Source organism: Morus notabilis, unplaced genomic scaffold, assembly GCF_000414095.1.
Source record: "Morus notabilis unplaced genomic scaffold, ASM41409v2 Scaffold1185, whole genome shotgun sequence".
Lineage (NCBI taxonomy): Eukaryota > Viridiplantae > Streptophyta > Magnoliopsida > Rosales > Moraceae > Morus > Morus notabilis.
This window is the reverse complement of record NW_010357564.1, coordinates 425027-436115: the sequence shown is the minus strand read 5'-3', so window position 1 is coordinate 436115 and position 11089 is coordinate 425027. Positions and strand designations below refer to the sequence as shown.

Here is an 11089-nt window from a genome sequence, read left to right as displayed (position 1 = left end):
TTTTAATGATTTAATTTATAGTAGAAATAATTTTGAGCTTTATAGATATACACAGATCTAGCCATAAAAAAACTAATATAATAGTTGAAATAACAATTCTTATTAATAGAGTAAAATTTAAATCCGTAAAATAAATTAAACTTATTTTAGAAAAATTACAGAATATATATCATTTTTGTTAAATTACATTATTATACTGACCATGACAACTAACAATTATTGAAGGCGTATACTGTGCAAGCATTCATCTCTGGTGGAGTACTCTAGATAAGTGGACCCTCCTTGCAAGTTCTTGGAACCACATATTATTGCCTTCACCGAACGTGTAAATTGGGGTAGGAAAAGAGGGAGAAAGATAGGTGAGGAAAAACAGAGATATTTTCTTTGAACAAAAGTCCTTGCGAAAGTTTTTGTTATTCTCCACAAAGAACAGCAATCTGATTTCAGATCCTTTGGAAGAAGAGAAAACTTTCATCATTCAAAGGAGCTATAGTTATGTGTTTTAATTCCGATCAGCAATCTGATTTCAGATCAGCAATCTGATTTCAGATCAGCAATCTGATTTCAGATCCTTTGGAGAAGCACAAAGATTGTTTACAACTAGCATTAAAATCTTCTCTTAATTCTCCAAAGGTATATCTCTTTCTTTCTCTCCTCATACTTTATAGTTATGTGACTTAATTTCGCAAATAATTTGTTAATCTTTTTCTTTTTAATAATGAAAATATTGGTTTCATCACGTTGGTGAAATATTGGATATTGACAGTGATTTAAATTAAAACTTTTTCAATTATAATTCCAGTCTGACAATTTTTTACCTCTATTTATCAATGTGCATCACTCTTTTTGAAAAAAGAAATTAAATAAACTAAGCTTCTTCTAATAAAGTTAAATTAATGTTGAAAGTGAGTCCAAAAACTTGTGAAGTTATATGGAGGAGATAATTGATTTTTGGTTTAATTGAGATTTTAATAAGGGTATTATATATATATAGATTGGCCAAGTTTCTAGTCTGGTATCAGAGCGATATCTGTATATTTTTATTAAAATATGTATATTTTCTCTTTAAAACATGCATATTTCTTTTTAAAACATGTATATATTGTATATTTTATCATAAAAAGAAGCGTACATGTTTTAAGTGAAATATATATGTTTTTAAAGAGAAAATATACATATTTTAAAAAGGAAATAAATAAGTGCGCTCTAATTTAATACCGGATACAATTGCTATATATATTATGCTAGATGTTACCAGTAATATTTTTTTTGAAAAAAAAAAAAACAGATTTGTAATAAAAAGGTATTATTTAAGGGGGTGGGCGGAGACGTGGTTCCAAAAAAAAAACAAAAAAAAAAAAAAAGGGGTCAACAAACGACTGCCCGCAAAACATATATGTATTGCAACTCCTAAACGTCTAGCATTTTTTATTCTTCCTTTCACATGCTGATATATGTCTAGGAAAATATTTGATATAGTAATATTTGTAAAGAATCTTTTCTTCATTGTAATGTTTTCGACTTTTTTTATATTTATTTTTAATTTTTAAACCCTCTATTGAATAATAAAAGACAAGTGTAAAAATATGGCCAAATTAACATGGTTGAAGAACATAAATAGTTGGAGTTTATATTATTTACTTTAATTTTTTGGTTAATTTATTTTTCTTATTTCAAGTCTTGTTCATTTCACTGATTTTGAGTTTAGAATTCAAATTTTGCTACAGTAAAAAGTTCTTAAAAACAGTCACATCTAACTTTTTTATAACAGTAAAAAGCTATCGCATAAAATCACATTCGAACTCAAATTAAAAATTTGAATCAGCGAACTAAACGAAGCCTGATCATTGTCGTTTCATTTAAAGTAGTCGTTTTTAAGCCCTGTCTGCCTCTACCCGCTAATTTGAATCCTCAAAATTTAATGATATTATACAAACAATTGTACGAAATTTTATTTGTTTTATGCGTCGATAGAGTTCTTTTTTCAAACGTTAAGGAAACTCATCAACATTTTGAAGAGCACTATTATGCAAATATCTTAGATAATAACAACCTCACATTGGCAAATGAATAAAATCAAAGAGTTAATATTAAACGAAGAATATTTTATATAATCTTCAACCACTCCATCATAAAAAATTAAAAAGATAATAATAAAAAGTATCACTAGAAAAGTGGGAAAAATAGGAAAGATTGGAGTGATTCTTTTTGTTTCTTTTGATAGCTAGTAACTGTTTTTAATTAAGCTCATAATGTTTTTAATCTCTCTGACAGTTCTCTCTTTTCAGCCCTTATATATGTCTGTTCTGTATACTTTTTTAATCTAATGTGATTTTAATATGATTGAACGATAAAAAAATTGATACTAACTGTAAGATTGACCTACTAAAGAACCTCCCAACTTTATTGAACATTTTGGCTTTCGTATTTCAAAAAGATGGAGATGACTTATCGGTTCTTTCTTTCTCACCTCGTACTTTTATAGTTATGTGATTTAATTCCGCGAATAATTTGTTATTCTTTTTCTTTTCAATAATGAAAATATTGGTTTCATCACGTTGGTGAAATATTGGATATTGACCGTGATTTAAATCAAAAGTTATCAATTTACATCGCTTTTTTTTTTTAAAAAGTAATTAAATAAACTAATAAGCTTCTTTTAATAAAGTTAATTTTAATGTTTAAAGAGAGACCAAAAACTTGTCAAGTCATATGCAGGAGATAATTGATTTTTGGTTTAATTGAGATTTTAAGTTTGATATAAGGATGTAATTAAAAGACAAAACTTAGGGTATAATTGATATTTTTTTTGAAAAAAAAAAATATTATGGTAGATGCTACTAATATATATACTTGTTTTTTGGAAAAAAAAGATTTGTAAAAAAAAAAAAGATATTTGATATAGTAATCTTTGTAGAATAATCTTTTTTTCTTAATTCCGTTGTAATGTTTTCGGCTTTTTTTATTTTTATTTTTTATTTTTAAACCCTCTCTTGAATAATAAAAGACAAATATGTAAAAATATGGCCAAATTAACATGGTTGAAGAATAGAAATAGTTGGAGTTTATATTATTTGCTTTAATTTTTTGGTCAATTTATTTTTCTTATTTCAATGTCGTATCATTTGAAGTACTCGTTAATTTGTAGTCGTTTTTAAGCTCTGCCCTGTCCTCTACCCACTCATTTGAATCCTTGAAATTTAATGATATTGTACAAGCAATTGTACGAAATTTTATTTGTGTTTTATACGTCGATAGAGCTATTTTTTCAAACGTAAGGAAACTCATCAACATTTTGAAAAGCATTATTATGCAAATATCTTAGATAATAATAACCTCACATAGGCAAATGAATAAAATCAATATTAAAGTACTCTTAACAGCTTACGCTTTTGGCATGAATTGCTAAACTAACATGGTATCAGAGTAGGAGGTTTTGGGTTCAAACTCCCGTAATTGCACACTATATCTCTATTTAAAATTGTTATCATGTGTTGGGTCTTTAATAAATCACGGGCTTAAATATTCACGTATTGGCTTAAGCTTTTGAGATTTTATATAATCTTAAACGACTCCATCATAAAAAATTAAAAAAATAATAATAAAAAGTATCACTAGAAAAGTAGGAAAAATAGGAAAGATTGGAGTGATTATTTTTGTTTCTTTCGATTGCTAGTAACTGATTTTAAGCTCATAATTATACTCTAGAATGCTTACTGCTTGCCATCATTTCCATCTTATTTCAGTTGTTTTTAAGGAAGAGAAACCATGGCTGAACTCGTGGGAAGTGCTCTTCTCTCCGGCTTCTTTAATGTCTTGCTTGATAGGATGGCTACTCAAGAGGTCCTTAACTTCTTCCGAGGAAAGAAAGTCCTTGCTAAGCTTCTTGATGAGTTAAATATCAGGTTGTTGTCTGCTAATAAGCTGATGAATGATGCTGAGTTGAAACAACTCACAGATGAAAACGTGAAGAAGTGGGTTGATGAGCTTAAACAAGTGCTTTATGAGGCAGACCACGTCATGGACAAAGTCAACACCGAAGCTCTTCGGCGCAGGATTGAAGAAGGTGACCAATCTGGAAGCATAGCATGTTCGTTCTTCAGCTTCATACCAAAGATTGGATACAGTGCATTTGAAATCCGTGTGAAATCTGAAGTAAAGGAGATCCTTCAAAGATTGGATCTTCTTTTGAGGCAAGACCTTGGTCTGAAAGAAGTTTTTCACCAAAACAGACCACAAAGACTGCCTTCTCCTTTGATGGATGCCTGTGATGTCTATGGAAGAGATGGTGAGAAAGAGGACATCATTGAAATGTTGTTATTAAATCATAATGGCGGGCGTAAGATATCTGTGATTCCTATAGTGGGCATGGGTGGTATGGGCAAAACCACACTTGCTCAGCTTGTTTACAATGATAGCAGAGTCCAAGATCATTTTGCCTTGAAGGTGTGGGTAACTGTATCAGAGGATTTTGATGTTTTTAAACTTACACGAATAATTATTGAGGCGATCACTTCGCAGACATGTGATATCCAGGACCTATATCCACTTCAAAATGCACTGAAAACTCAATTGATGGGGAAAAGATTTCTTTTTGTTCATGATGATGTTTGGAACGAAAATTACGAACTTTGGGATGCTTTAAGGAGCCCTTTCAACTCTGGAGCTGACGGGAGTAAGATTATTGTGACCACCCGCAGTGAAATTGTTGCATCAATGATGGGTACTGTTCCAGGATATTCTCTACAGATGATATCAGAAGACGATTGCTGGAAGTTGTTTGCTAACCATGTCTTTGAAAATAGAGGCTCTCAGATAGATCCGAATTTGCAAGAAATGGGTAAAGAAATTGTTAAAAAGTGCAAGCGTCTTCCTTTGGCAATAAAATCAATTGCTGGTCTTCTACGCTCGTTATCAAGTCTGGAGGAGTGGAAAGGGATACTAGAAAGTGACGTGTGGGAGTTGCAATTTCAAGAAAACCAGAAGAATAATATTCTTCCGGCATTATGGCTGAGTTACAAGTGGTTATCTCCACAGCTAAAGCGATGCTTTGCTTATTGCTCAATATTCCCCAAAGATTACGAGTTTGGCGAAGATGACAGAGAAACTGTGGTACTGTTGTGGATGGCAGAAGGACTTTTACAACCCAAAAGTGGAAGAAGACTAGAAGATGTTGGAAAAGAGTACCTAGATACTCTAATAGCAAGGTCATTCTTTCAACGATCAAGTAGCCAGTTTCGACAACCAACTCTGCTTATGCATGGTCTTGTGCATGATTTAGCTACGCGCATATCTGGTGAGTCTTGTTTAATGCTGGATGATTGCCCTGACTTGAATGGCCTTACAAGCAACACTTGTCATTTGTCATTTAGAAAAGAATCTAATGTCGTGATGAAATTAGAGGCTTTATCCAAAACTAAGTGTTTGAGGACCCTGCTAGCTTTACCATTGTCAGATGACCCCGTGTTTTTGGGACTTTTTTTATATACTGTCCCGCTTGAACTGCTACTAGGAGCTGGAGGACGCTTAAGAGCTCTCTCTTTATCTGAATCTGCTATTACAAAATTGCCAGATTCAATCGGTAATATGAAACATTTAAGGTATTTGGACTTATCTAGTACAAAAGTCAAAGACATTCCCAGTTCAATTTGTACTCTGTATAACTTGCAAACACTGTTGTTGTCACGTTGTAAAGAAATTACACAATTGCCAACTAGCATGTGTTGGTTAATCAACCTTCGTCATCTCGTGATCAAAGGAACGCCATTAAAAGAGATGCCGCCAGAGATGTGCAAGTTGAAAAATCTACAGACGTTAAGTGATTTTGTCTTGGGTGAAAATGGTGGTTCTCGGATAAAAGAGCTTGGAGAACTAGAGTCTTTGTGTGGAAGTCTTTGTATTTTAGGCCTTGAAAACGTGGTGGATGTTGGGGACGTGATACAGGCTCATTTGAAGAACAAAGAGCAGCTTACTGAGCTTATTTTAGAATGGAAGTATGGAGAGATTGATGATTCAACAAAAGAACGACATGTACTTGTTGCGTTGAAACCACATGGAAAGCTGAAGAAACTCAAAATCAATGGTTACAGGGGTACAAAATTCCCAGATTGGGTAGCACATAAATCGTTTAGTGACTTGGTTGAAGTGTCTCTGTTTGGTTGTAAACGTTGTTGCTTGTTGCCCTCATTTGGGCAACTACCTTCCCTCAGAGAGCTTGAGATTGAGTGTATGAATGGGTTGGAAAGTATAGGGGATGAATTTTATGGTACTTCCTTGACCAAGCCCTTTCCATCCTTAGAAAGCTTAAGAATCAGTCACATGGATTTGTTGGAGAATTGGTCATTTGCTGGAGTTGAGCAAGGAGTAGAACTTTTCCCTCATCTCAAAAATATATATTTAAGATCCTGTAAGAAACTAAAAGTTGGACTACCCGCTGGTTGTTTTCCATCCTTGGAAAGGATTGAAATTTATACATGTGTAGAAATGGTGAGTGTATTTCCAACAATAAGTCAAGTAGAGATTGATTCTGCATATCCCTCTCTTAAACTTGTAAGTTTAGGGTTTTGTCGAAGATTAGTGTCATTTTCAGGAATGGGCTTGCCCTCTAATTTAAAGGCACTTGAAATCAATAGGTGCCCAATGCTCTTTGCAGACCGTATGAATTGGGATTTGCAAAGACTCTCCTCTCTTCAAACATTAACGCTCTCATTTGAAGGAGCGGCGGATTCATTTCCAGAGGAAGGGCTGCTTCCATCCACTTTGACTTTTCTCTGGATAATTGGATTTGAAAAACTTAAAGCCCTAAACGGAAAAGGCTTTCAGCAACTCACCTCCCTTCAACGATTGAATATTGGTGATTGCAAAGAATTAAAGAGCTTGCCAGAAGAAGGGCTTCCCCTTTCTCTTACTTATTTAGACATCAGGGGCTGTCCTCTGTTAAACGAGCGGTGCCAGAGAGGAACAGGGGAGGATTGGCCCAAGATTCAACGCATCCCCAACATAAGAATCAATTTCGAAAAAGTATGAGAAAGCATTACGCATTTCTGTCCTTCCCCATCCTCATTGTGCTCCAATCTTCTATTCAGGTATTATAAATATGAATTTCGTTCTATTTTAGTTAATAACAATTGATAAATTTGTTTCTGTTTCTTCTATATATATTTCCCAATTACTTTAGCGTTATGACACTTGTTTTTTTTTTTTTGCTTTGCTTTTCATATTTGTGTGTGAATTTTCTTAGAGTTAGTTTGCAGAGGTTAATTGTAATTTTCGTGGCAAAATATTATGCTGTTATGTTCCTATATGGTTCATTAGTTTGTTATTATCGCTGAGTATTATCCCATTTTTTAATAAATTATCAACAAGCAGACTTTATGTGCGTGATGTTGTGTCTATAACTTGATTCGGGCCACTGAAATCTTCTGTTTAATATATTTGTTCTGAATTTGAAATGCAGGAAGAGCAAAACATGAGGAAGAAATAGTTAGTTTACATCTGCTGTGGTATTTTTTTTCCTTTTAAATTATATTAGGAAAAATTTTATCTTTCTATTGTGAATTTTGTTCCATTTTACTTAATAATAATTGATTAATTTCCTCTTACATTTGTTGGTACTCGGATCTTCTATTTTTGGTATATTTTACTAGTAGCGTTTATGATGAAATTTTGATTTGAACTGAATTGCTGTCCATTATGTTGCTCCGTTCAATATTAGCTTTTGTAAAGTTAGATTTTTGCTTGTATTAAGATAAGGTTTCATCGGTGTCCTTTGTGGTGTCCTGCAAATCTATGTCATCTTTGGATTTAGAAATTGTCAATAATTTGTTATAAATTTAGTGTCTTGTCCAAGATTGGAGTCATTTTAAAGGATGAGATTGCCCTCTACTTTAAAGAAACTTAAGATTGAAAGCAGCCTAATGGTCATTGCAGACCGTATGAATTGGGATCTGCAAAGACTCATCTCTTCAAGAATTTCGTATTAGGGATTGCAATGTTTAGACTTCTTGCCAGAAGAAGGACTTCCCCTTTCTCTTACTCATTTAAGCATTAGGAACTTGACAAAGAAATGTTTAGTTTTCCTCTTCTGTGGCAATTATTATTATTATTATTTTTTTTGCCCTTTTTCCTTTTTAGATCTTGCATCGGTATTCTTCCATTCTTTTTTTTCTTTTTTTTTTCCGAATGAATCTTCCATTCTTCTTTCTTTCTTTAACTTGCTGCAATTTGGTTTATAAACTGTACATCTTTCCACTGCAGGTATTGTTAGCCGGAGAACTCAACGTTGAATGAATATGATAAAGCATACTAAGTCGTTTCTCCCCCCTCCCCATCCTCAGCATCATTCAAATTTCTCTTCAGGTATTTTTCTATTATACTTCTAATTTTTGCTCATTTTAGTTAATAACAACTGGTTCCCAAATTAATTTGTTCTTCGATTTGTTGGTCCTCGGATCTTCTATTTCTAGTAGTTACGTCCTCTTACTCCATTGACCAACAAATCCCGAGAATAGTAATCGACTATAATGAAATCTGATGAAAAGCATCCTGAATCTGTAGGAATTTGCAAGTATTAACGGCTGTCCGTTCAAATCCAAAAAATCTTCTGTGAGGTGAGATGTTTTCATTGTATCAAGATAAGGCCCTCAATCATGTGCATTTCTATATTGTCCTTAGATTTATGATTGTGATACATTCATATTATGTTATTAAAGATAACCATTTTCTCAGAGAAAAGATAAAAAGTAGTTTCAAATTCATAAAATTTTGCTTTATAAAGGTCTATAACTCATCCAGGATCTCGTGAATGGCATTGAAACTTTGAAAGGAACTAGCTTTTAAGTTGTCTTTTCTTTATTGTTTTGTTATAAACAATCTAATATAAGAAGAATACAGGAATTCATGACCTTAATTAGAACAAACTGATGAATGTGTTTCATGTCTACAGACGTACCAGAATCAGCCACACGCAAGGCTTCGAAAGGAAGGCATACTTACGTTTCTTCTTTCTTTTTTAATTTTCAAACAATATTCAAAAGGTCAGAATTTTATTTGTGTAATTCTTTTTTTTTTTTTTTTAATTTTTGCTTAAGCTCTCAATCTTACCACGTTACTGTTTTTTGTTTTGTTTTGTTTTTGTTTTTTGTTTTTTGTTTTTTGTTTTGTTTTTTGTTTTTTGTTTTTTGTTTTTGTTTTTTGTTTTTTTTTTTTTTTGTGCTTAAGCAGGACACTTTCTAGGAGGTGCAGCATCATGCCTTTTTCAAGTTGCCATCGAAATTTACTGATACTTTCGAGAAGCTAAGTATCTAGGAAAGAGTTATCAATTGTTCAAAAAGGAAGGTGATGAAGTTGATACAGCTGAACAATTCTTGCTTCTATGGATCGGTACACATTTTCTTTTAAAATAATGCTAATTTCCTTAGAGGACCCTTTGTTTTGGTGTTCAAACTCAAAACTTCATATAAAATGTGCATCTTTCTGCAGGCTGCGCTATTGGTGATTTGGCAGGCTCCATTGCCGTATTTTCTTGCTCTTGATCTTTAGGCGTTAGAGTTAATGTCGCTGATGTGCCACATTATTTTCATCTCAAATGCCGATTTCTCAGAATTTAAGTCCATGTCTATAATGTAATTATCGAGCGTTTATTGTATCTGTTTGATCATTGGTGTAATTCACTGGTTAGCTCAATGGGTTTTAGTCTATACGACTTGAGGGCTTTCAGAGAGGTTTTCTGAGAGGGATTTTTTCAATTTCAATTGGGGGCTTTTACGATGTTCAATACTTTTCTTTCAAGAGTATCCAGAGAGAAACTTACGTGGATGCATGTTACTGTACGTTCAATTATCTGTCATCAAGTATTATTAGGTTATATTGTGATGGTAAATTGCACTACTTTACTATGTATTTAACAAATTTTGAATTAATTAAGACTAATGATGTAATGACTGAGAAAATTCCAGACTTTAAATAATACAATTTATTTATTTAAGCCAAGGATTTTCCTAGAAAATATTATGTGACTGAAGGATTTATGGAATCAATAGATGTATTCCTAAATTCTGTAGCAGATTTCATGTTAAGTTCATGTTTTCGATCAAGTAAATTCAATCGATAAATTCTTGCCGTACTTTAAGGCGGAATAATTTTCAGTACAAGTATAGTTTGAGAATCTTAATTTCAAGAATCTCCAAACACAGCATGATGTTAGCAGCGTAAAAAAAAAAACGCACTGACATTTTTAAAAAAAGAGAAAATCCTTAATTGCCAGACAGCTAGGTTAAAGTCAGAAGATAAATACCCATAGTAGAAGGGTATAATGTGAACTCGGGAGTTGACACCGTCAGAAACAACGTCATTTCTGAAAATTAACGCAGGATAGTTAAATTTAGAATTTGTTCAGTCTAGAATTAATTTCAAGACTGTAAACAGTTCAAGATATTACGCGAATAAGAATTTAATGTGATATCCAAAGCAGTCAAGGATTTAACATTTAACTGTAAATAAGCAGTAGAAAAAGGAACCGTCAGGAATGGGAACGAATTCCTGTTAGCTAAGTTACTCTCTTATAGTCAGTATAATTTTTATCAGTTTCTAAGGGAAACTTAAGAAAGTAGACAAGAGTACAATGGGGTAGGTGAGATTTTTTTCTCTCCCTTCCTCCACTTGGCCGGCCATGCATGAAAAAAATAGAGCCAAACATTTGGCTAGTGGAGTGTGCTAGAGGACTTTATGTTAAGGTGATGTGATGTTAGTGGTTGAAGGGGAATTAATGGCAAGTTGCTTCTTCTTTTCTCTTTCCAAAACCGGCCAAGAAAGGGGGATTTGAACCAAAAATTTGGTTGAATGATGGAGTGGAATTGGTGTTAAAAAAAATAATTTCCAAGTGCCTATAAAAGGAACCAACATAGGATAAGCTTCATTTTTTTTCTCCTAGCTTTTTCCCCACTCAAAAAATCCGGCCACACACTCTCCATTTCCTCTCAAATATTTTCTCCCACTCTCCAAAACTTGAGCCCCTAGCACACCATAGAAGAAGAAGAAGGAGATTAAGGGATTCTAGGAGGAGACTAGTCAAGCATTCCTCTAAGGGTAA

General features: G+C 33.0%; 1 protein-coding gene across 2 annotated transcripts; it reads left to right on the top strand.

The window, feature by feature from the left end:
- The first annotated feature begins 326 nt into the window (after positions 1-326).
- LOC112093280 (putative disease resistance RPP13-like protein 1) lies at positions 327-9816 on the top strand. Of its 2 annotated transcripts, XM_024171412.1 has the most exons (8): positions 327-633; positions 3747-7085; positions 7457-7502; positions 8257-8358; positions 8557-8609; positions 8945-9035; positions 9223-9381; positions 9481-9816. In XM_024171412.1, exon 2 carries the CDS (start codon positions 3769-3771, stop codon positions 7024-7026), a length of 3258 nt encoding a protein of 1085 aa, XP_024027180.1. In that variant the 5' UTR covers positions 327-633; positions 3747-3768; the 3' UTR covers positions 7027-7085; positions 7457-7502; positions 8257-8358; positions 8557-8609; positions 8945-9035; positions 9223-9381; positions 9481-9816. The 2 variants fall into 2 exon arrangements, with proteins under 2 accessions (XP_024027180.1, XP_024027184.1); XM_024171416.1 differs by lacking the exon at positions 7457-7502.
- Positions 9817-11089: the final 1273 nt, after the last annotated feature.

Coding starts and splice junctions, on each gene's coding strand:
- LOC112093280 (XM_024171416.1), top strand. CDS start 3,769: ATGGCTGAACTCGTGGGAAGTGCTCTTCTCTCCGGCTTCTTTAATGTC.